The sequence below is a fragment of the Emys orbicularis genome, chromosome 5 (assembly GCF_028017835.1).
Source record: "Emys orbicularis isolate rEmyOrb1 chromosome 5, rEmyOrb1.hap1, whole genome shotgun sequence".
Lineage (NCBI taxonomy): Eukaryota > Metazoa > Chordata > Testudines > Emydidae > Emys > Emys orbicularis.
Window position 1 is genome coordinate 65,297,378 of NC_088687.1, and position 26,733 is coordinate 65,324,110.

General features: G+C 40.3%; 1 protein-coding gene across 3 annotated transcripts in view; it reads left to right on the forward strand.

Annotated features, from left to right (window-relative positions):
- GRIA2 (glutamate ionotropic receptor AMPA type subunit 2) overlaps positions 1-26,733 on the forward strand; it is a 128,657-nt gene that overhangs the window by 78,583 nt on the left and 23,341 nt on the right. For 2 of the 3 annotated variants that reach the window (XM_065404772.1, XM_065404773.1), the window contains exons 7-12: positions 11,862-12,029; positions 12,312-12,416; positions 13,170-13,280; positions 14,495-14,701; positions 15,539-15,909; positions 20,232-20,430. In XM_065404772.1, the coding sequence (XP_065260844.1) occupies positions 11,862-12,029; positions 12,312-12,416; positions 13,170-13,280; positions 14,495-14,701; positions 15,539-15,909; positions 20,232-20,430 (1,161 nt within the window). Of the gene's footprint in view, positions 1-9,555; positions 9,564-11,861; positions 12,030-12,311; positions 12,417-13,169; positions 13,281-14,494; positions 14,702-15,538; positions 15,910-20,231; positions 20,431-26,733 lie in introns of all 3 variants that reach the window. The other variant, XM_065404775.1, reaches the window with a different exon arrangement.

The following is a 26,733-nucleotide window of genomic DNA, read 5'->3' on the forward strand; positions in this document are numbered from 1 at the left end:
AAAAAATGAAAGCACATATTCTGACATAATCACCTAATACCAGGAGCTGCAGCTTTAAGAAAAATACCCAACAGTTCTGTGAGATTCATGATAACCTTGTGAGAGTTGACAACACTTCACCCCATCCCAAACTGCTAATTCAGAAAAAATGAGGTTTGTAATGCAAGGCTGACAATTTGACTGTTGCATTGGTACTTTACCTAATATACATAGGCATAATATACTGTAGATTACATATCAGGTAGAATAATTCATTTATTTCTGCAACTGAAGAAAGGACTGAATAAACTCATAAATAATGAGGAATAGAATAGAACAGTGAGAACTCTTGTTTAAAATGGAATTTCAGAACATGCATTTTAGATGTAATCCATTAAGTGAAAATGAATGTACAATTTATGAGTTAGATGACTGCCATTAGTAGATATGTTTCCTATGTTTACATCACATTGTAAAATTGTTCAGTAATGCCAAACTTATTAATAAGGGTTATATAAATGCTATTCTTTTGTACCTGCAACAGTGTTAATGGGAAAAGCATGATTGATTAGGCTGACAATCAAGTAATTCCACAGAGACTACAGTAATTTATAAAGGCTGAGTTAATGAATTTTAGGATTTATGACTTTATGTAACCAGAACACAGATGGAATTGGGGCCATGTTTTCAAAAGTGGCCTTTAAAACTGTGCCTGCAGTTTTGCATTTGCAATTTTTTGTGCATGCATTTTTTCATGCCCATTATTTTGCTTACCCAGTCAGATTTGTGTGATAAAATATTGGGATGGAGAGCGGATAGCTAGCTGATTTACTATCTGATTTGACTATGCAAATGCTCTTTGGACCTACAAATTTAAGTTTCCGTGTTTGTAAAAACTTAGGTGTGGAAAAAATGCATGCACAAAAAATTGCAAATATAAAACTGAATACACCATATTAACAGTTTAAGGCTCCTTGGCATAAATGATCATTAATCCAAAATGCTTCAAAATTTTTGAAAAAGTTGAACTACTGATCAGTGCAAGCAGGGGTGGATTAATGCAGGATCCATAGAGCCACAGATCTGGTAACATGGTACGTGGGTGCCCATGGACCCACAAAGTCCAGATCCAAAGACTCTACTTCTGTGGAAGAAAGCATTTGTAGGACAGCGGGCCAAAATCTTCACTATATAACTGATTCTTGACATGCCCCCGCTTGTTGCCCAGCTTCTTTTGTTGTCTGACCTACTCTCAGTCAAGTGGCACCAGTAGGATCTGCAGTCTGCAGGGTACAGGCACTCAGAAAAAGCAGCAGCAGAACTACTGTTCCCATTTTCTGCCCACCCCAGTGGACCTTCCTCTTCACATTTTTGTGGCCTGAGGAGGGGCTGCATTAGGCAGCAGCCAGCCCAGACTGCATAGAACTAATCTGAACATTTTAAGTCTCCTGCTCCTTGCACTCCACACCCCTGAGGAGGGTCATTCATACATCTGGCCACACAATGCAGAGGCCCTCCACCGGTCCAAAGCAGCAAAAAAAACCAACCCCCCCCCCCCTAAATGTGGGATAGGGAGCAGGACAGGTTCATGAGCTCAAATAGAACAAGGGCCACCAGACTATAAAGGAGGGGCAGTGAAGCAGAAAGGAACCTTAGGGTTCAAAGAGGGGGCAAAGACGAGTAAGAAGGGGCCTGAAAGTTCTAAGATGAAGGAAAAAAGGAAGACTGGGGGCTGTGTGGCAGAAGAGAAGGATGCTTACAGTATCAGAATGAGACATGAGGCTGAAACAGCAGAGGAAGAAAGGTCCTCAGAGGTCATGAGACAAAGGAGATGAGGAAGGTCAGAAGTTGGAGCTGAGTGATGAAGAGGAGGAGGGGCAGAGTGAATACTTGTTTCTCATGGGGGTATATGACAGTATTAAAGGGGAAGTCGATGCTGGATTTTTATATATTTTCGGTGGGTGTTTTTGCATAGAATGGTGATGCTGGTTCGTCACATATTGTTATGTTTTGGGGATGTACCGTACATATTATTATTTTTTTTAATGGCACTGCTGCAGTATTAGTGTGCTCCTTCCTATCTTGAGCCTGTTAGATGCTGAATGCTTCCTTGAGCACCCTCAGCTCCTATTGACTTTATTGCCATGCTAAGTGATTAGCACATTGCAAGACCATACCTTTATTCCTGGTGGAGCACTCCTACACACCATAATAGAAAATGAGAACATTTCTGCAGTTTAAAAAAAGAGATGATAAATAATCTTATAGCAAGGCTATCATTCTCTGTTGTATTCTGGAGGTTGAGCTCAAAATTCTGTAGAAAGAATACCTTTCAGTATGAAATTCTATATGGCTTTAGAGTCATTTCTATAGAATGTTATTTAATTTCTGTAGAAGCTTATCCCTAGGATTTATTTCCATTAATCTGTGTAGGACTTTCCCATAAGGGTATGTTTAAAAATAGCACAGTTAAGGAGCTTAATGGAGTTTTAACAGCTCTTTTTATTCATCTGACACTGACCATTTTTGAAGACAAGATACTGGGCTGTTAGTCTATGCTGCTATGAAAAATTCTGTTTTCTTCTACTTCCTATAAAATGCTGTTTTCAATCATCTTACAGTGAAGTATTGTTGAATTTCTTCCAGCAAAATGATTATAAGAAACTATTTTTAAGATCATCTCAATAACTTCATCTTGGTTGACTAATAACCCAGAATCATTAATGATATTTTTAATCATACTTAATGGTGCTTTGATTACTAATTTTAATTAAAAAGGAATGTTGATTAGGGATATGGAATACCTTTGCTGTAAGTCACAGAAACTTAATGGCTTTTACATAACATTTTATATTAGTTTATGAGAGTTTTTTTTCTTTTTTCTTTCCTGGGGGGGAGCGACAGGCTGTGGAGAAGAGTAAATATTTATTTGCTTATGGCATGAGTGCAGTGGTGAAACAATAGGCAAGACTAAGCTAGTCTAATATATATTCTTCTGTCTACAGTGGCAACAGGTCATATAATTTATTATACTAATAATAGTAATACAGGTAGCTGACAGAAGAAATTGAAGACTAGTCCTTTGTTTCCCAGCTCTTACAATTTTTTGCCTGTGGAATAAAAAAGGTGACACTGTGACTTTTTTAAATTTTGAGTTTGCCACATAGTCACATTAAAAAACAAACAACAACAAAACCCGCAACCAAAAAGAAAAATAGGTAGGAGCAACTTTAAATTCACGGAGACATGTTATTGTTGTTTTTTTCTTTTTAAATCTCCTTTTCACACCAGTTTGATATTTCCTGTACATGTGTATCAGTACCAAAATATTAATCTAATAATCCTTTCAGGATGAGCAATCAATTTTCATTTACATATCAATCATGTTTACACTTTAACATTCACATCAGTCCTTTCAAATCCATTTTCAGCGCTGCTGGAGACTTTGGTTTTCTATTGCTACATCTCATTTTCATCCTCTATTTTATATTTTTTCATCTTGTCTATTTTCATTGCTGCAATAATAGGCTGAAATGCTGTTCTTGGCATCTTGTCAATAGTTTATATTTTTAAAATGCTGTTTGTAAACTGTGATATAGTGTTAAGAACATAAGAACATAAGAATGGCCATACCGGGTCAGACCAGAGGTCCATCCAGCCCAGTGTCCTGTCTACCGACAGTGGCCAATGCCAGGTGCCCTAGAGGGAGTGAACCTAACAGGCAATGATCAAGTGATCTCTCTCCTGCCATCCATCTCCACCCTCTGACAAACAGAGGCTAGGGACACCATTCCTTACCCATCCTGGCTAATAGCCATTAATGGACTTAACCTCCATGAATTTATCTAGTTCTTTTTTAAACCCTGCTGTAGTCCTAGCCTTCACAACCTCCTCAGGCAAGGAGTTCCACAGGTTGACTGTGTGCTGTGTGAAGAAGAACTTCCTTTTATTTGTTTTAAAAATAAAACTGCCCATTAATTTCATTTGGTGGCCCCTAGTTCTTATATTATGGGAACAAGTAAATAACTTTTCCTTATTCACTTTTTCCACACCACTCACGATTTTATATACCTCTATCATATCCCCACTTAGTCTCCTCTTTTCCAAGCTGAAAGGTCCTAGCCTCCTTAATCTCTCCTCATATGGGACCCGTTCCAAACCCCTAATCATTTTAGTTGCCCTTTTCTGAACTTTTTCTAATGCCAGTATATCTTTTTTGAGATGAGGAGACCACATCTGTACACAGTATTCAAGATGTGGGCGTACAATGGATTTATATATGGACAGTAAGATATTCTCCGTCTTATTCTCTATCCCTTTTTTAATGTTTCCTAACAACCTGTTTCTTTTTTGACTGCCGCCGCACACTGCATGGACGTCTTCAGGGAACTATCCATGATGACTCCAAGATCTCTTTCCTGATTAGTTGTAGTTACAATATGATGGGGGCTAATTCATGTATAGATGGGGTTATTTTTCCCAATGTGCATTACTTCACATTTATCCACATTAAATTTCATTTGCCATTTTGTTGCCCAATCACTTAGTTTTGTGAGATCTTTTTGAAGTTCTTCACAGTCGGCTTTGGTCTTAACTATTTTGAACAGTTTAGTATCATCTGCAAACTTTGCCACCTCACTGTTTACTCCTTTCTCCAGGTCATTTATGAATAAGTTGAATAGGATTGGTCCTAGGACTGACCATTGGGGAACACCACTAGTTACCCCACTCCATTCCGAAAATTTACCATTTATTCCTACCCTTTGTTCCCTGTCTTTTAACCAGTTCTCAATCCATGAAAGGATCTTCCCTTTTATCCCATGACAACTGAATTTACATAAGAGCCTTTGGTGAGGGACCTTGTCAAAGGCTTTCTGGAAATCTAAGTACACTATTTCCACTGGATCCCCCTTGTCCACATGTTTGTTGATCCCTTCAAAGAACTCTAATAGATTAGTAAGATACAATTTCCCTTTACAGAAACCATGTTGACTTTTGCCCAACAAGTTATGTTCTTCTATGTGTCTGACAATTTTATTCTTTACTATTGTTTCAACTAATTGACATTAGACTTACCGGTCTGTAATTGCCAGGATCACCTCTAGAGCCCTTTTTAAATATTGGCGTTACATTAGCTATCTTCCAGTCATTGGGTACAGAAGCCAATTTAAAGGACAGGTTACAAACCATAGTTAATAGTTCTGCAATTTCACATTTGAGTTCTTTCAGAACTCTTGGGTGAATGCCATCTAGTCCCAGTGATTTGTTACTGTTAAATTTATCAATTAATTCCAAAACCTCCTCTAGTGACATTTCAATCTGTGACAATTCCTCAGATTTGTCACCTACAAAGGATGGCTCAGGTTTGGGAATCTCCCTAACATTCTCAGCCGTGAAGATTGAAGCAAAGAATTCGTTTAGTTTCTCCTCAATGACTTTATCGTCTTTAAGTGCTCCTTTTGTATCTCAATTGTCCAGGGACCCCACTGGTAGTTTAGCAGGCTTCCTGCTTCTGATGTACTTAAAAAACATTTTGTTATTATCTTTTGAGTTTTTAACTAGCTGTTCTTCAAACTCCTTTTTGGCATTTCTTATTACATTTTTACACTTAATTTAGCAGTGTTTATGTGCCTTTCTATTTACCTCACTAGGATTTGACTTCCACTTTTTAAAAGATGCCTTTTTATCTCTCACTGCTTCTTTTACGTGGTTGTTAAGCCATGGTGGCTCTTTTTTGGTTCTTTTACTGTGTTTTTTAATTTGGGGTATACATTTAAGTTGGGCCTCTATTATGGTGTCTTGAAAAGTGTCCATGCAGCTTGCAGGGATTTCACTTTAGTCACTGTACCTTTTAATTTCTGTTTAACTAACCTCATTTTTGCATAGTTCCCCTTTCTGAAATTAAATGCCACAGTGTTGGGCTGTTGAGGTGTTCTTCCCACCACAGGAATGTTAATGTTATTATATTATGGTCACTATTTCCAAGCGGTCCTGTTATAGTTACCTCTTGGACCAGATCCTGCACTCCACTCAGGACTAAATCGAAAATTGCCTCTCCCCTTGTGAGTTCCTGTACCAGCTGCTCCAAGAAGCAGTCTTTTAAAGTATTGAGAAATTTTGTGTCTGCATTTCGTCCTGAGGTGACATGTACCCAGTCAATATGGGGTTAATTGAAATCCCCCACTATTATTGAGTTCTTTATTTTGATAGCCTCTCTAATCACCCTTAGCATTTCATCGTCACTATCACTGTCCTGGTCAGGTGGTCGATAATAGATCCCTACTATTATATTCTTATTAGAGCATGGAATTACTATCCATAGAGATTCTATGGAACATGTGGATTCATTTAAGATTTTTGCTTCATTTGATTCTACATTTTCGTTCACATACATTTTCGTTCACATATAGTGCCATTCCCCCCACCCCCCGGCATGACCTGTTCTGTCCTCCTGATATATTTTGTGCCCCGGAATGATTGTGTCCCATTGATTGTCCTCAGTCCACCAGGACTGTGATGCCTATTATATCAATATCCTCCTTTAACATGAGACACTCTAGTTCACCCATCTTATTATTTAGACTTCTAGCATTTCATAGAATCATAGAATATCAGGGTTGGAAGGGACCTCAGGAGGTCATCTAGTCCAACCCCTGGCTCAAAGCAGGACCAATCCCCAGACAGATTTTTACCCCAGTTCCCTAAATGGCCCCCTCAAGGATTGAACTCACAACCCTGGGTTTAGCAGGCCAATGCTCAAACCACTGAGCTATTCCTCCCCCCCCCCCATTTGTGTACAAGCACTTTAAAAACTTGTCATTGTTTATTTTTCTGCCGTTTTCTGATGTGTCAGATTCTTGTACAGGAATTTGTGTTTCAGGAAGGAGATTGCATCCATGCAATGATGATCCAAAAGAATATGTTCTAAATTGTTTACAGTAAATTAGGGTTGACCTTTGTTCTTTTTCTGGCTATGCTACTGATGTTTCATCTTTCTGTACCTCTGTTTCCTCATCTAGAAAATGCAAATAATGGCACATACTTCCCTTTGTAAAGTGCTTTGAGATCAATGCATGAAAAGTGCTATATGTTATTATTTACATTATTTAGACTTTTGGGGGAGGTGGGAGGAAGCTCAATTCCTTGCAAGACCTCATAGTTGTTGGAGTAGCCTCTGAGGCCTTAGAGACTCAGGAATATGATGCGGTGGCTTTTGAGACCTTATACACTCAGTAGCCTCTGAGACCTTATCCCACGGGTGGCCAACCTGTGGCTCCGGAGCCACATGCAGCTCATCAGAAGTTAATATGTGGCTCCTTGTATAGGCACCAACTCCGGGGCTGGAGCTACAGGCGCCAACTTTCCAATGTGCCAGGGAGTGCTTTCTGCTCAACCCCTGGCTCTGCCACAGGCCCTGCCCCCACTCCACCCCTTCCCGCTCCTTCCCCTGAGCCTGCAGTGCCCTCGCTCCTCCCCCTCTCCCCCCTCCAAGCCTCCTGCACACCACAAAACAGCTGATCGGGAGGTACAGGGAGGGAGGGGGAGGTGCTGATTGGCGGGGCTGCCGGTGGGCGGGAGGCGCTGGGATTGGGAGGGGGAGAGCTGATGGGGGCTGCTGACCTATTACTGTGACTCTTGGCAATGTACATTTGTTAAATTCTGGTTCCTTCTCAGGCTCATCAGAGAATGCTTTGTGAGTCTGTGTTATCCTCATCATGCTTTTTTTAAGTAAAAAATATCCAAATGAGGTCATGTAAATGAAGATTTTTAAAGAAATCTACCACTGTACCCAAGAAAATAACTACTATTAGAGAAACAGGCCCTGATTCTGTGGTCAAACCAGTGTAAATCAGAAGTAACTGCAGTGATGTCAGTGGAGTTATACTGGTGTATAAGGGTATATCTACGCTTACTGGGGATCAACGCTGTGGCAATCAATCCACCGGGGGTCGATTTAGCGGGTCTAGTGAAGACTCGCTAAATCAACTGCAGATCGCTCTCCTGTCGACTCCGGTACTCCACCAGAACGAGACCGCGTAAGGTAAGTCGACGGGAGAATTTCTCCCATTGACCCAGCGCATTGTCAACCCCGCAGTAAGTCAACCTAAGCTACGTCGACTCCAGGTATGTTTTTTATTCACATAGTTGGAGTTGCATAACTTAGGTCAACTTAACCCAGTAGTGTAGACCTGCCCTCAGTGTTATATAGTCATGCCTTGACCCTTCTCTCAGTGAAGCTGGTTCCAAATAAAACTCCCATTGGGTGCTCTCCTAAATGAGAGGAGGATGAAGCCTCCAATATATAGGAAAATCAAGACACTACTTACACAATTTTTGTACTTGTATATATTCTTTATCCTGTTTATAATCATGGTAACCATCACATAAACACTTGTATTTCACTTATCATAGTCTAAATTTCAAATAAGTATATAACATTAGAAATAGTCTGGGAGTCAAGAGACCTAGGTGCTGTTCTTGACTCCACCATTAACTCAACATAGGAATGTCACTAGATCACCATCTCTCAATTTTCCATATGTAACAGGGAGGTAAGATGTTTGTATATCACTTTGAGCCCCTCCACTTAAAGATGATGTATATGTGCAATGTTTTATACAAAGGGACTTTACACGTAGCTCGTGGATATCACTACATTTCTCCCCAATAATGACATAATTTCCCCTGAGTACTTGTTATACTTCTGAGGGGTAGAAGACTAAACATACAGCTAAGAGCAAGTAAAATGAATGGAATAAATAATTATAGGATGGTACAAAATGCTAATAAGCTTTTATTCCCCCTTTGCAGCCATTCATTGCAATGTTGTTAACCAAAATTCCTTACATTAAAAACTTTGCACATCACATTTCCTTTACTGTGAAAAACTACACAGAAAGAGTATTGCCATGTTCAGGGGCTCCAAATAATGTGTCAGATACCTAAAAATCACGAGATTGGCTTCAAACCATGAGAGTATAAATAAAAAATAAAGTTGTTCTTTTTGTATTTCACTTTTGTTTTTTGAGCTTTTATGAGGATGCTCATTTCAGGTTCAAAATTCAACCTTAAATGCACATGCAAAAATGCAGGACTCCCTTCTGGTTGCTTGGATAGAGATTCCACTTACCATCTCTTAACCTCTGGGATGAAGAAGCTATTCCTGAAATTACCTTTAAAAATGTTCAGTTTAGTTTATTAAATCAGCTTCCAGCTTGATTTATGGCTTGTGGAATGAAGACAGAAATGACTAGAGTAACATATTATGTACTCATACTACACATCTCTGAGCCACTAAAGTCCAGGAATTATTCATCTCCTGAGGAGGGCAAGTTATGTTTGCACCAGTGTGCTCATTTGGAAGTTGCACCAAGAGGAAGAAGCTTTAAATTGTATATTGGATCCCACAGGAGCCCAGATAAATGAGACTGAACCAGTCCATCCCCAGGCTGCCATGGCCATACCCCCTCATTAGTTAGGCTTGGCAGGTTTTGGTATGGTGTTAAAGAACTGCAAGTTATTTCCATCTTCCAGAAGAGTAGCAGCCTTCCTGCACCAGGGCTACCCTTTGGGCAGAACCTAGGGTTGAATCTACTCTGATGACTTGAATATTTATTTATATTCATACACCATGACCTATGAAACCTTTAGAAAATCTGTGGGATTTGTCTATGGAATGGATGCAGATGTGAATTTTCCTGTTCAGTTTAGATAACCCATTGTGAATGTTTAGCCCTAGATTAATAAAATACATGCATGTGATAGCAGACTTCTCCCCAAATGTCTCAAACGACGTCTGTGCAAAACTCTTTGTTTTGTCTTGGACTAAAAACATGTGACACACTTATGCTGCCTCTCCCTAAACTGACCTCTAAGGCCACCACCCTCTCCTCCTTCAAAACCCACCTTTGCAATGTGCCTACAGGTTATCAGCCAACTCATAATGTGTTAAGAGGCAGATGGGGATAGCTGGCACATAGTTTATATATTTATAACTACCAGAAAAAAGTTTTGCAATAAATAGATACAGTTTTATATACATATATCTAGATATAGAGTGACAATTGCATCCTTCTCCCTCCATTCTTTGGATAACAATGTCTTCTTGGACTATGAACTTTTCAGAACAGGTTTTCATACATACAGTGCCTAGTATAATAGAACCCAAATCAGCTTGTGATCTCTAGCTGCTATCATGGTATAAATATTAAGGAATAATAATAGCATAATGCTATGGAGTTGAGGTTTAAACACTACCTGTATTTCCTAGTCAATGAAGACTAAGATCCATCAGTAATAGACATGGTAACATGACTCCCTGAAGCACACCAAACATTATATCCCATGAAACTTAGGGCTGTCATAAAGTATTAATGGCATAGTGCAGCATTCACTGCATGCTAGAGAGACCTTGATAATGAAATGAATTATACAGAAATAAAATTAAAAAAGGAAAAGGAAACCTCTGCTCAGTGACAGCAGTGGTAAAAAATAAAAATAAACTGTTAGAATGTATAATGAATGGGATAGAAAGTAAAATCGAAGTATTATAACAGATATGAGTTGATGATATGCGCTCATCTTGAATACTGCATTCAGCTGTAGTAAATCCATTTCAGCTTACATAAATCTGCCTCTAGAGCACTCATTTATTTGCTAGTAAGGGGTTAAGTTATCTTATTGTTATGGCCCTACCAAATTCACATCCATGAAAATATGTGTCACGGACCGTGAAATCTTGTCTCCCCCCGTGAAATCTGGTCTTTTGTGTGCTTTTACCCTATACTATAAAGATTTCACTGGGGAGACCAGCATTTCTCACATGGGGTCCTGACCCAAAAGGGAATTGCAGGGGCATCACAAGGTTATTTTAGGGGGTCGCAGTATTGCCACCCTCACTTCTGTGCTGCCTTCAGAGCTGGGTGGCCAGAGAGTGGTTGATTTCAAATCTTATGTTCATGAAATTGACCAAAATGGACCGTGAATTTGGTAGGGCCCTACTTATTATTATTGCTATTTTTGTTGTTGTTTATTGCATGCTGTCAATGTGCTCACTGCTGCACCTGATATAGGGGGAAACCTTTCCCAGAGAGCTAACATTCTAATTAACAATACAGTGTAGACCAGAGATTCCCAAACTATGATCCATGGTCTACTGGTGGTCTGTGGACCAGCTGTCTGGCTAAAGAGTGGTTCACATTTTATACTGGAGTTCCATTTAACTGTAGTTTACAAAGGATTAATTAATATTAATAGCTGCTTCAATAAATGGTTAATCAATTATTATAGATTCCAACAGGCCAACAGATCAATATAACCAGGGAATGTAGCTATAACACCTTCTACTGATGTGCTTATAACTCTCCATAACATACACTAGACAAGCTTATAACATATAGCAGTCATTTATTAATCCTATATAAACTAGTTATACATGGAATCTTAATGAAGACTGTGATCAAAAGGGGGATCTCATCCTTATTTCCTGCTGCTAAATCACTCAAAAATCCTAAAACAAATATTTTCCAAACATCACATTTCTATGGAACACTTGCTGTAGTTGCAAACAGGGATGCTGCACAGTTGCAATTAGGAGGGAAGGTGAGAAAGTTTGTAAACCCCTAGTTTGGACTCATTAGTGCACCAGTGACACTTCCTCCTGATGGAGTATATAAGCACTTTCTATTAAAATATATGGACTCCTGTGGGAAAATAGAGCCCCAAATGACAAGAAAATGGTCTAATCCCAAAGAATATTTTATCATCCTTTTTATTTTTAATGTATTTTTGTCTTTAATGGATTAATAATGATAGCCTTGGAAAATGTGTTGAAGCTTTAACTCCTTACCACTTTTTAATTCATTATATTTAATCCTTTTCAGTATACATCTGCTCTGACCTATGATGCTGTTCAAGTGATGACTGAAGCTTTCCGTAATTTGCGTAAACAGAGGATTGAGATCTCCAGAAGAGGAAATGCTGGAGACTGTCTTGCAAATCCAGCAGTACCCTGGGGTCATGGTGTGGAAATAGAAAGGGCATTAAAGCAGGTAGTCTCTCTAGAAGCAGTTCTGGAATTAATGTCTGTATGAAATACTCTGTGAATGTTCTGAAAGAATCTTTCTGCTTCCTAAACTGGACTTTGTTGGTAGAGATTTACAAGACCAGCATCAATTATATCTAATGCCCCAGGAAAACATCTTAGTAATTAAGGATATATAATTTTTAGGATAAACCTAAATAGTCTTTTTTTTTTTCTTTTGCATCAATATGCAATCATATTAAATAAACGAATTTAATGCTACCATTATTTCCATTCTTACTTCATATAGGTTCAGGTGGAAGGTCTAACAGGAAATATAAAATTTGACCAGAATGGAAAGAGAATAAATTATACAATAAACATCATGGAACTCAAAAATACTGGTCCCCGGAAGGTAATTTTAATTCTATATGCCCTTAAAAGTTGTACCCTGCTAAGTGATATGGAAAGGTAGGTGACTGAAAGGTATAGTCAACTAAAGGCCATGTTGCAATTAAGTTTATTCATATGATTATATTTTAATGGTCTTGCAGAGCAAAGAAAAAATGTGCCCTGTTTGTTTCTAATAAATGTGAGCTTTTATTTCTGGTAAGTACCATGTGAAACTATAGCTTATTTTATTTTAAATAAATTGTGTAGATTTGTTTTTCTTTTCTTTTCTGGTTAGAGCAGATAAGTGGGAGCAACTAATCCAAATAAATTTTAATGATGACTTTCTGAACTGATGATGCAGAATACAACTTTTCAGAGAATAACTCTCATTAATGGGTTCTCTAAATGTGATTTTTTTTTCTCCCCTACATCCCTAGCCATTCAGAGAAAAGCCAAATGCAGTAGCAGTGGACATTTCTTCCTAATTTGTATAACCTTTACAATGCTGCAGCATGATTTTTATACCAAAATCTGGTGATATGTGGCTGAAAATTTTAACCTGCGTAGTAGGAAAATTAATATTAAAATTTGTTTACATGTGCCAGGTTCCTGTCAATTCCTGTCTAATGCTTGCATGTTTATATAGGTGAAGCTGCAGCTACTATAACTTTCTGTGGCATATTTGGAGTGGGTATTGTATGCTTGAATGTAATAAGATGTTTACATATGATAGTTCATATTCATCAGTGTCAATACATCCTACAAACTTTTTCAGATTGGATATTGGAGTGAAGTGGACAAAATGGTTGTGAATCCCATTGATGGTCCTCTTGGGAATGAATCCACAGGACTAGAAAATAAGACTATTGTTGTCACCACTATTTTGGTAATTAATTTAACACATTTCTCGTGAGAAGGCAATCTATGTTTTAGTATTATAATGAATTATTGTGCTACATTATATTAGTTAACTGTTATGCCAATTCATGCCTGTAAGACAGAAGACTCTGAAATGCTATTTTTTATGGAATATGAATGAGAGAATAACAATTGCTGTTAAAGAAAGGATGATCAGTACATGGACTTTGTAAAAACCAAAGAGTTATTTGATTGATAAATTATTCAAAAACAATCCATGCCAGCTACAAGGAACCAATAGCCTGATTTCGAAGAACTCTTTGTCTGAATGGCAAAATTGTATTATTTATTTTTAAAATCCACTCTCCATACTCGTTAGCAAATGGAGTTCACCAAATCAGAAAAAAGAGCATTTAGGAGTTTCAGAGTTTTATCTCTAGCCATTTTGAACTTCTGTGCCAAAATGGAGGAATGAATAAGAAACTTAATCTTCTATGTCATCTTAAGAGAACATCATACACTGTTTGTATAGTAGCAATGTCATCTAATTTACACAGCTGCTTAATCATAGATATGTCTTGTGTGAGCATCTAGCTGTTCTGGCTGCAGGAGTTTTGGGGGGAAATAAATTGGGGCAAGAAGGGGGAAAATCCCTTTTTACTGTGAACCTATTGTTTGTCACCAGTTTTGCTGGTGGTAAGAATTTTGCTGCACAGCTATAGTTTATTGTCTGGACCCTCTAAGTATTTCTGTGCAGTAACTGAATACATGTATTACCTAGAGATATTGCAATATTGGCTGGGTGAGAGAGGTGGCTGCAGAATAGGGAAGAACCCTCTCGGATTTTACAGTTTTAACAAACAAACAAAAACACACCAGCCACACTCAAAACCCCAAACAAACAAGTAAAATAAACAATATATTGGAGCCTCTTCTCTCCACAGTGTATACATAATTCCTATTACACTCACAGTCATTATTTAAACATCTCTGGGACTGGTTATACCTGTAAGTGTTGGCATTTGAATCTGACTGTGAAGCATATAACTTTAAATGTTATACAAGACATGTTGAACGAATAATCAGAGTGACAAATCTAATGACCCAGAACATTTGTGAATAAGGTGGGTTTGATTTTCTTTTTTTCCCCCCTGTCTAAAATCAAATATATTTGTATAATAAGTGCACAGTTATCACAGTTGTCTCTTCATTGGCTAGCTAAAGTTCAGTCTTTCTGTGCAGGAGTCCCCATATGTCATGATGAAGAAAAATCATGAACTGCTTGAAGGAAATGAGCGATATGAGGGCTACTGTGTGGACTTAGCTGCAGAGATTGCTAAACATTGTGGATTCAAGTACAAGCTCACAATTGTTGGGGATGGCAAGTATGGAGCCCGGGATGCAGACACAAAAATCTGGAATGGGATGGTTGGAGAACTTGTTTATGGGGTAAGAAAACCTTCTTAATAACACCTAGTATGACTGATGGCTAGGTCTACACTACCCGCCTGAATCGGCGGGTAGAAATCGATCTCTCGGGGATCGAATTATCGCGTCTCGTCGGGACGCGACAATCGATCCCCGAATCGACGCTCTTACTCCACCAGTGGAGGTGGGAGTAAGCGCCGTTGACTGGGAGCCGCGGAGGTCGATTTTGCCGCCGTCCTCACAGCGGGGTAAGTCGGCTCCGATACGTCGAATTCAGCTACGCTATTCGTGTAGCTGAATTTGCGTATCTTAAATCGACCCCCCCCCCCCCCTGTAGTGAAGACCTGCCCTGATGATAGTGATGTGTGTGGAGGTGTTCTCCTTGTCATGCAGGAAACTGGTCTGACTCATATTTGCTATGGAGAAAGTAGCTTGTTTTGATATGAAATATTTGAAGATTAAAACATGAAGTTTGATTTAAATATGAAAGTTAAATGAGGAGAAAGAGTCTGTATTTTATCTTTTTTCCCTACAGATACAAGACACTATGCTTTGCTAACATATTTAAGTCCCATAAACTTTGAAAGAGTATGTCTAAAAACTGCAAATGCAATATAACATACATATGTAAGGAGAAGGCTTGGAATAGTCCAATCAGATGGTTGTATATATGTCAGTAAGAAGATTTTCGGCTATAAATTACTAATTAGTTTACCCTCAATAGGGCACTATCAGTGAAATGACTATTATCCATGTCCCTGCTGTCCTATTCTTCATTTGTGATATGCAATAGGAATGAAGCCATTCTTTGTTAACGATCACATCAGTTATTATTACCATGCTTTGTTTCCTTTACAGAAAGCCGACATTGCAATCGCTCCGTTAACTATAACATTGGTGAGAGAAGAGGTGATTGACTTCTCAAAGCCCTTTATGAGCCTCGGGATATCTATAATGATCAAGAAGCCACAGAAGTCTAAACCAGGAGTGTTTTCGTTTCTTGATCCCTTAGCATATGAGATCTGGATGTGCATTGTTTTTGCCTACATTGGGGTCAGTGTAGTTTTATTCCTGGTCAGCAGATTTAGCCCATACGAGTGGCACACTGAGGAGTTTGAAGATGGAAGAGAAACACAAAGTAACGAATCAACTAATGAATTTGGGATATTTAATAGTCTCTGGTTTTCCCTGGGTGCCTTTATGCAGCAAGGATGCGATATTTCGCCAAGGTTGGTTACTTGCCCATTTCAGCTTTGTGCATTTTTGGTCTCAGACGGAGTTTCATGGTGCATATATATTCACTTTCAAAAGGAAACTGGTTACTGACTTCTTTCCCAAAGAGTTCAAATGTCCTTGAAATGAAAACAATTGCCATCGGTGCAGGCAAGTGAAATATTTGATCGATATCCTCCTAACGTCGATCATACATTTCCCAGTGAACTTATATACACCATGCAGAGGCTGTAAAATGCATAAGGTTCCTGTCATTCCATGCCTTCTTGGAGGGGTACCGTGTTTTTGCTGCATATTCCCATTTTACAGTCAACTGTGCATCTGGTTCACACCAACTGTAATGGGAAAAAAGGGTAACTCACCACTAATTAGCTACGAAGCAGCACTTTCCCATCAAAGACCACTTTACATACCATCTCACATACATATTAACCTATTGTTTTTCCACAGAGAAATGAAATAAAAGTAATCAATTTCCTGTAAAGCCATGTGAAATAGTTACAAACAACCGCTATGGTTTTGTATAGCTCAGTTTTATAGGAATCGTGAAATAAATTGCTAGGATGAAAAAGAGGATCCGATTCATTAAAAATACATACGCCTTTCTTGAGGGATTTTCATGTGCTTTATTTGGGAGAAAAGTAAGCACTTTACTTGCCCCACTTTTTTTCTTTTGCAGTTAATTAAATATTCTATTTCCTTTGTGCACAAGCGGTTGGGGCCTTGATTCAGCAAAGTAGTTTGGCACATGCATAATTACCTTGCTGAATCAGGACCCTACATGAACAATTGAAATATGGCAGTTGGGTTTATGGGAATTAAATCAGAGGAGCCTTCTAACCATGCTCAGTGATTTCACCTTCTTCTCAACATTCTAATATAGGAGAGGGGAAGTGTCTGTGTCCTCTGAGTTTACTGTGTCTAATTACACTGTAATGTATGAATAATTATTTTTGAGCAAAAACAAAATGGAAGGTAGCAGGAAAACCTCTCGCTGATATGGCAGTTCCCATGTGCTGTAGCACATTTACTTTTTACCAAGGAAAGCCTATTCTTTGTATTATATGTAGGCTAATAAATACCTGCAGAAATACTATTTGTGACCATGCAATCAGTCCTCCGTTGGACATTCTATGAAGGAGCATTCCCTGTGGCCTGGGCTTGCTTGCTAAAGGAAAAAGGCAGCCTTTCACATTTCTATTCTATGGAAATAAGGTAGCTACTTCTGATTCTGGAGGACAATATGCTTTTGGTGGCTGGGTATGACTGCTCTTCCCAGGGATATAATCACAGACCCTGCCCAGCAAAATGATATATGGCAATGAGGCTCATCATCTCAAATAATTAGGCAGCTGTATAAATTTCAATATTTTTCTCTTATCAGGCACCACACTATGAATTTTTATCTGCATGTAAAGTAAATCAATAACTGCAAAATTGTTTTTAATGAATCGAGCCCTTGGTAGCTTAATGTGAAAGGTTGATTTAATTTTTTTTCACTGCTGGGTAATAAAACATGAGAATTGCTACGCATTGGTTTGTTAAAATTTAAAGAATTTTGTCAAAAGTAAGATTAGCATATTATCATCACAAAAGGTATATAAAACTCAGATTATTTTGGAGATGTACTTGGAAGATACAGTGTCAGTACAGCATTTGAGATTCCCCAATTTTCTTTCTAGTCATAATTCATAATGAAAACATTCAATTTTACAATTATCTCTTTGTCTTTCTACTCATGTATTACTATAAAAATAGTAAGGCTGAAAGCTCTTCTATCAATCTGTGTTCTTATACCAACCCCATTACTGTGGTTACAGAACAGCCAACAAATTAATTAAAGTAATGACAAAAAAAAAATCTCTGTGCTGTTCTTCTTCCCCTAAACTGTAGGGAGGATGACTTAGGCTGTGTCTGCACTAGGATATTTTTGCTCACAGTTCACACCATTGTTATCACCATTTCATTTCCACCAGTGGGAACATTGCGGGGAGCACTAATGCAGACAAATTGCCAATGGGTCCTGGAGTTGTAAATACCGTGACCTGCTCTGAGTAGATCAGATCACATGGGGCCTAAAACACTGGCATCCCCCTGGAGCCTTGTCTACACTAATGCTCCTACCATGGGTACTACAGGTAGAGCTGAAAGAGTGGTAGCAATGGTGGGTAATTTTAGCAAAACTTTCTTAGCACAGGAAAGACCGAAGTGAGCCAAATTTTCAAAATGCACATGCACCCTTTCTAACTGCAAATTCCTACCTTTGTACATGCAAAGCATTGTGTGCAAATTGGGTAACTGTGTACACAATTGAGAATTGGGTGCAGAATTACCTTATATGTAGCTGTTAATGCTCATTTGCTTGTATAAATGTGAGTTATTGCTGGTGCACCACTTTGAAATTTTGGTTCAAAATGTACGTTAAAAAGGAAATTGTTTATTTTACTAGGGATGGATATTATGGGAAAACTCTGAACATAAATGATAACTGAATAGCTTTTAGATGGAAAATACCAGGCAGCTAAAGAAACAGTTGTAATGATTTGGGGCTTGATTCTTCTTACAATGATTATGGGAGTTTTGCCTGCCTGAGGACTGAAAGATTACACTCGTATTTCAGTAAATTATTGCCAATTACATACAGTGTGAATTTAACATAACTAACATATAATTAGCACTAGTGTTTTTAAAGACACATACTTTACCTTGCAAATACATAGTACTTATCATGTAATCAACTGTTTAATTATTACCATGTAAACAAAGAGCACTGGGATGATTGCTGTGCCCCAAAAAATGTTTTTTCAAAGCTGAGAAAAAAGAAGGTTTGCAGAGCATAGTAAAGTCTAGGAACAATAGGATGGGATTTCAGAATTTCTCATCTATGGTCCTTTTCAGTAGCTTATTCTGGGCCATATCCTGCCATTGATTTTTATGTAGGGCTTCCAGTAAGAGAATCCTGCATGGAGATAGATATTCAGAATATGTCTTTATTACCATTGAGGTTTTTTTACAATAACAATCACAAACATGATTTGTCTAGAATTGTTTCTCTTTATTTCTGTTCCCAGTTTAATAAATCAGCTTTATAGAAATAATTTTAGTTTCTAAAATCTCAGCATTTTTTTCTGACTTGATACTTAGTTTAAATTTGCATTTACACTATGGTAGGTTGGGTGATTGACATAATTTTTTTATATATTACATAGTGCAGATATATTAGCAAAATATCTGAGCTGCGGTTTCACTGGATTTATGGGTTTCCTATGCTCAAATATACTCAGATTTCTACCAAGTTATTAAGCACATCTCCAAAGGTTATGTATATCCTAGTATAATGTATTGCTAGGAAACAGTACAGTAATAAATTGGAAAGTTTAAAGTGTAGACTGATGTTTGACTACGATGTCAGCATCAGCAATTTTATTATATTTTCTCAGTTTCGAAAATCACTGAATTTCTCTAGTAGTGAACTCTAAATTGTTTGATCTATTTTTTTTTGAGACCTCTTTTCTTTTCTTGAGCAGGAGATGCAAAACAAAGACCCATAAGAGCCCACCTGTTGCAGTTAAAGCGTCAGATTACTATTTAAAACCTGTACTTTTTCTCACCCATTTTACTGTAGTGTCAGTTTGATTGTTTCATGTCTATTCCCCAGTTTGCTAAATGCTTGTATTTTCAAAAATAGTTATGTTTATTATTTAGTTTATGAGAATTCACTTGGCCAAAGCCTATTTCAAGTAGCGCTGCCCATTTCTCAGCATAGATTAATTCCTTCTAATTACTATATGTCCACAGTAGCATAAGTCATTGTTTTGTGGATATCAGTCTTTGTCTGAATGTCTCATGAAAATATTTTCAGCCATTCAATTTTTAAGTACATTTCTAGTTTATCTGAAACGCTGTTTCATTGGTGTTGTTTGATTCCCTTGTCTTTGTTTTCATGTGTCATACACAGGACTTCAAATGAGATAGCATGAAAAGCTTATTTGTTAATATGGCTCACTGTGATCTGAGCAGTTTCATTTCAGGATATTCACATCTCTGAAGAACTGGGACACTAATTCTCCATAAAGTAATCTCAAGTCTGGAGTCCTGATTTCAGCGAAGTCCACCAGATCTAGTGAAGCTTACAGTCTCACCCAGCAGAACTTTACAGTGAATTAATTTCCTGTTTGATTAGCATGCAGAGCAGCAGTACAGGATAACCTGAAGTACTTCTCTGTATTATAATGCATCATTTGCATAAAACTGATAACTTGTGTTCCTTTTAGGACATTCATTTCATTTTACAAATCCATTTCATACTTGTTATTAGATCCCTGTCTGGGCGCATTGTTGGAGGTGTGTGGTGGTTCTTTACCCTGATCATAATCTCATCCTACACGGCTAACTTAGCTGCTTTCCTGACGGTTGAGAGGATGGTGTCTCCTATTGAAAGTGCAGAGGATCTTTCTAAGCAAACAGAAATTGCTTATGGGACACTAGATTCTGGCTCCACAAAAGAGTTTTTTAGGGTAAGAATTTATTTTTTCCTAGCTTTCTGTTTTGATCTTAAATAGTCATTCATTCATCTAACTTTTTTCTCTTAGGTTCTTTTAAAAGGTTTGTATGAAAATGTTATTCACACCTCCACTATATCACAAAAGTAGGGCATTCCTTGTTTATATGGGGCTTCCACCATTTCTTTACCTAAAGAAACTTAACAATCTTGTTTAAAATAAATGTAAAGTGAAACGTGGCTAAAAGAAGATTTACCTATATAGTATTCCACAGCATGGAAAAAAGCAAGGCCTGAGAGTACAGAAGAGCTTACTCCATTCATTTGAGTAGCACAGCAAAAAAATATATTTAAGTTATTATTTGTATTACAGTAGTACCTGATAGGCCTCATCCAGGCTGAACCTTTAATACCATACTATATTTTTGTTTCAGAACATATGATACAATTTTTATTACTGTGTCAGCCCTCCAAAAGTAGGTCTCCCAACAGCCTTAAAATCCCAGCTTGTAGGGTGGGCACCCCAGAAAATCAAACAAACAGGATACTAGTTTTGCTCAGATGAGGAATGTGTGTGCTGTGTTGTGTCTGTGCTCTCTTTGACATGGCTGTGCTTGTGAGGTGGCAGTGGATTTGAAGAACTACTCTTTGAAGAAGCCATTGTCTTGTTATCTTAATTCTTTAAATTAAGGCTCTCAAATAAGAATTTAATTGAATTTAGTATTAATATCCTACTGGAGGTGAAGGGGCAAATTCTGGCTCCCAAAACAGACACTTCAGAAACTCATGAGAAAGCCACACAAAGCCATTTGTATATGAAGATTGTTTCTCTCTGATCTTGGCAGTAGAAAAATCATGGGGAGGGATTTTTCTTCAAGGCTTTCATGAGTAACATGGCACAGTAGCAAAACTGTGTGAGGTTATTCAGGATAGTATGAGTTTCCTCTGTATATGTGCCTGCACCTCCGTGTATCATTTGTAGGTCCATAGTCAGCCATACATACTACCAGCTTGCTAATAGTCTCTGATATGGGGCAGCATCTCTTCCTGGTGAGGGCACTGAGGTGGGCCTTAGCCCCGCCTTGCCACTAGGTCAGGCCCCTCTCAATGGCCTTACCTCTTGTTCCTCTTCCCCCACCCCAAAGCCCTGCCCTCTGGCCAGGCTGGAAGCCAGAACCAGGCAGTGTGCAGCACTGGCTGCTTGCAGCCAGTAAAAGCCACACAGGTGGGGGGGACCCGGCTCCAGGGCTGGCAGAGCCCTTGGGGAGCAGTGACTGCAGGGCGGGGCCCCGGAGCCGGAATAGGTCAGTGCAGGCCGCTGTGGGAAGCCCCTGACCTTCCACCTGCCCTGGGCAGCATGCCCTGGTTGGGGGGACATAGGCTGGGGACTGCTCTCGGGCACCCCAGCCCCTCCACCCAGGCTTACTTTTCTGCTGCTACTAGAGCTGGACACCCGACCAGCAGCCGCCATGCCCTCCACTCTGCATTCAGAGCTCAGTGGCTGGAGAGTGGAGCTGTTACGGGGTGGTTCCACGGGGGTGGGAGAGTTAAGGCAAATTTTGGTGTGGCTATAGCCCCCACAAACTCCCCTCCCCCAAGTGCCACCCCTGTGTATGATAACACATTGTACCACATACTGGTAGGGACAGAGATGAAGAGTTTCCTTGGCAATTTTCAAACTTTTAAGTTTTTATTTGTTTCTGTACCAGTAAATGTTTTTATCTTAATGTCACAGTTCATATTTCTTTCTCTCCAAAGGCTATAAACAGTATAATTGCCCACAGTTACAAGGTACCACATAGCCCTTTCTAAGGAAGCACATACTATTCTTAAGGTGAAAACTTTACAGAGAAAACATATTAAAAACAATAAACAAATGTCCACACATGCCAGTAAGCTAATACTCCCATCTTCAGCAAGGGCTTTGGTCGGATTCAGTCCTTCAAACCACACCAAGGGGTTTTTCTGTGGTCACAAGTTCATAACAGCTGTTAGCTTAGAACAAGCTGTGAATCTGTGAGTCACCCCTTTATAGAGTTTGGGCCTTTGATTTAGGAGCAGGTAATCAGCAGACATTTGCCCTCTCCTCACGGCTTAGCTTCAGATGGTTGGGTTTTTACATAACCAGGGGCAGGGGGCAGGAATTTGCATTCACTCCCCCCTAGATATTTCCCAGGAAATCCACTTTACATGTATTGTTTCAAAAAGCTCATTCTTGTCTCCCGCATTGTTCAATATAGTTCTTTGATCATCAAGGCCCACAATACATAGCCTTTGTGTTTAATAGGACTCCAAAGATACTTAAATGTAATTTAATAAGATCTCTCAAAGATATTGGAGGAGATTGCCATGTCTGTCATCCTTACAAGCAGCAAGTTTGATTATACTGACGGGGGGCAGCAGATCTATTGGTTAGTTATGGGAGTTAGAAGGCATACATTCTGTTCCTTATTCTACTACTGATTAGCGTGTAACCTTTTGCAAGCAAATCAGACATTTTTTTACCTTGGTTTCCCTGTCAGAAAAATGGCGATAATAATTATTATACACCTTTGTAAAGCACTTTGGGACCCAGGATGAAAGGTGAAAGGTATTTTTTATTATTATGCATTGCAGATTTTGCTTTCCAACAATCCACCAAGAAGAGTTTTCAGAATGGTACTACTTCATCTTCATCTGCAATAAAATGTGCCAGTTTATTATTTGCCTTAGAGAGGAGGGAAAATGATAGCACCCAATGCTGCATAGAACACACAGGAGACACAATCCTTACCCCAGAAGCTTACAATCTAAGTAGGTAGACAATACAAATTCTGACATATATACCCCAGGTGACCCAGAGAATGGAGTAAATCACAAAGCAGTGCAGTATTTTCACTCTTGTGAATTGCTGCTGCAGCTAATTACTGAAAAATGGAAAAGACAGTTCTTTTTTGTGTGCTTGCACATGTCCACTCTGTTGTAGGTATGTGTGTTGCTGTAATTTTTTCCCTGAGTGGTTTCCGTCGGGTCGACTCTGGCGCCCTCTGGTGCTGCGCACCGGCATAAAAGGCCCAGCTGACCCGTGCTCCTCAGTTCCTTCTTACCGCCTGTGATGATCACTGCAACTGCTCTCTGTGTTAGAGCAAGCTGTTCTCAGTGGATTTTGTTTCCTTCATTTTTTCTGAATATTTGTATAATTATAGAGTAAATAGTTGATAGTTAGTTAGTCAGTCTAGTTGATACCTCTTCATTCGTTAGCAGTTTTTCATCTGCTCCCGAGGCTGAGGCATTGCCAGTCACCGGACTTCAAGTCCTGTGCCTCATGCAACAAGGCTATGCCTTTGAGTGATCCATAATCTAGCTGTTTAAAGTGCGTGGGTGAGGCTCACATCAGAGATTGCTGTCAGATCTGCTGTGATTTCAAACCTCCTGTGAAGAAGGGCAAGGAGTCTAGGCTAAAATTCCTATTAATGGAAGCAGCAGTCAGACCTTCCTCCAAGTTGAGCCGGTCGGACTTGATACCAAGTAGCTCGGTGTCAGTGCAGAACACTCCAGTCTTGGCACCACTCGCCATCCCAGTGCTGAGAAAAAAGCATAAGAAACGGGACATTCCCCAACTCAGAAGAAGGCTGGGCATGGAGAGCAGAGCAGAGTGTGCCATAGGTCAGGCCACTCCTCTGCCTCAGTTTCACAGGTGGCACCATCAACTCTGGCCTGTATGCAGGCTCCATTGAGTCCAGTCTTGAATGAGCCATTGGCACCAGAAGGTCATCACAGCGCAAACGTTATTGCGGTGATGTTCATTCCAGAGGCATTCACCGCAGTCAGAGACCTAGAGGCACTTTCGGTACCGCCGGCACCAGCAGTACAAGTGGGTAGGTGGGCAGGAGAGAGCACATAGCCCCTAGCTGCCATCCGGTTCCAGGTCCTGCGGTACCCTCCAGAGGGAACCTGTCCTTGCTGGCACCTGTGCAAGCTTCCCCACCCCGGCACTGATCTCCAGCACCAGTGGGAACCACACCTCCGTGGTCCCCAGAGGAAGGCTCGTTGTCAGAGTCAAAGGTCAAATCATAGTCCTCTCACTGAAGACTTCCCTACTCCGCCTGGACCCTGGCACAGGGATGTCTCAGAGTGCTTGGCCCACTGATCACTGATCTATGCCTGTGCAGTGGTGTTTTTGGAACCTATGGGAATTCCCCCCGATGACAGTGACCTCTGAGAGAAGGACACCTCCATCCCATCGGGCAGTACCTGACCCAGACTCCGATACCGACCTTTCTGATCTGGATTTCCGGGATCCCATCAGCGCAGAAGGAGAAGAGGGGGGCTCCTTGCTGGTGCAGGCATCCTCATCCTCCTTCCCAGACAAGGCAGTGTCAGGATCGGGCATGTAGCCTCCTCAGGATGCCTTCAAGGCCCACCAGGAATTGCTGAAAAGGGTGGCCTCAAACTTAGGCTTGCAAGCAAAAGTAGTAAAAGAATACTCCCATGGCCTCATCTACATACTGGCTGCCGTGAGCTTGTCAAAAGTGGTCCTCCCTCTCAATGAAGCCATTATGAAACCAGTGAAAGCCCGATGGCAAACCCGCTCCTCCCTTTCCCCGGCCTCCAAAAGAACTGAAAGGAAATACTTTGTGCCCGCCCAGCATTATGAGTTCCTATACTCTTCTCTCTCACTCTCAAACACACACACACACACACACACACACACACACACACACACACACACACACCCCTACCTCTGGTGGTCTCTGTGGCCAATGAAAGGGAAAGGCAGGGCCTGCAAGGAGCGACACCTAAAGCAAAGGACTCCAAGAAGCTGGACCTTTTCAGTAGACAGGTTTATTCTACTGGAGGATTACAGCTTTGGATCACTACCCAGCCGGCGTTGCTGGGTAGATACATCTTCAACGTGTGGGACTCCATGTTGAACTTCAAAGACTCGCTTCCGTGAGAGTCCAGACAGGAGTTCTCCTTGCTGGTGGTGCAGTGGTCTCGGCAGCCAAGTCCATGGCCTCTGTGGTGGCCGTACATAGGAGCTTGTGACTACAGTCCTCCAGACTTCTGAATGAGATCCAGCAGTCCCTTCAGGACCTTCCCTTTGAAGGGACATTGCTCTTTTCAGAGCAGACAGATGCAAAACTCCATGGGCTGGAGGACTCCTGAGCTGTTCTCAGTCCCTGGGTCTGTATACCCCAGCAACTTCGAGAAAGCATTACCGGCCTCAGCAGCCCACCCATTTCTTCACCCCACTGTCCTGCCAAGACCTGCATAGGAAACAAAACAAGGGTTTTAGGTGCAGACAACTGCTCCCACCTACCTCAGTGTCTTTATCTGCACCACCCAGGCAGAGTCTCCCTGGCTTCCATCATTCCCTTCCTGGATCCTGGGGACTGGTATGCCATCCTTGATTTAAGAGATGCTTATTTCCACATCTCAATTTTCCAAGGCCACAGTAAGTTTCTTGGGTTTGTCGTGAACCAAACCCACTACCAATTCACAGTCCTCCTGTTCAGACTGTCAAATGCTCCGCGGGTCTTTTGAAAGTACATTGAGCTAGTGGCAGCCTTTCTGAGAAGACAGAGGTTGCAAGTCTACCTATATTTGGACGACTGGCCAGTCAAAGGCCAATCCAAAGCTCAGGTAGAATCCAGCATCCACCTTATACAATCAACCTTCCAGGTCCTGGGCCTGCTAATAAATGAGCAGAAGTCTATCCTGACTCCCATACAAAGGACAGAATTAATTGGAGCAGTGCTCGACTCCACCCAGGCCAGGGCCTTCCTCCCAGAAGGCCGATTTCAGATGACGGTGACACTAATAGTACATGTCAAGGACCACCCCATTATGACAGCTCATTTCTGTCTCAGACTTTTAGGCCACATGGCCTCATGGATGTACATGGTGCAGCATACAAGGCTATGCCTCGGGCCAATTCGTTCTTAGCTGACTTCGGTATACTCACCGAACTGCCACCATCTGGACGTGGTTCTCAGAGTGCCTCCCCCATCCTCACCTCCCTCGATTGGTGGTGGGACTCATTCCCTTTGCTAGGCCTAAACCTAAACCGTCAATATCCTTATTCTCAGATTCATCGGAACTCACCTGGGGCCCCTTAGAACCCAAGATCTGTGGTCCCTGGAAGAGCTTTCATTGCACATCAGCGTCAGAGAGCTCAGGGCAGTTCACCTGGTGTGTCAAGCAGTCCTGTCTCACATTTCAGGCAAAAGCATGTTAGTGTTCATGGACAACACCACAGCCATGTTCTCCCTAAACAGGCAGGGAGGAGCTTGCTCCTCCCCACTGTGTCAGGAAGCAATTTGCTTATGGGAGTTTG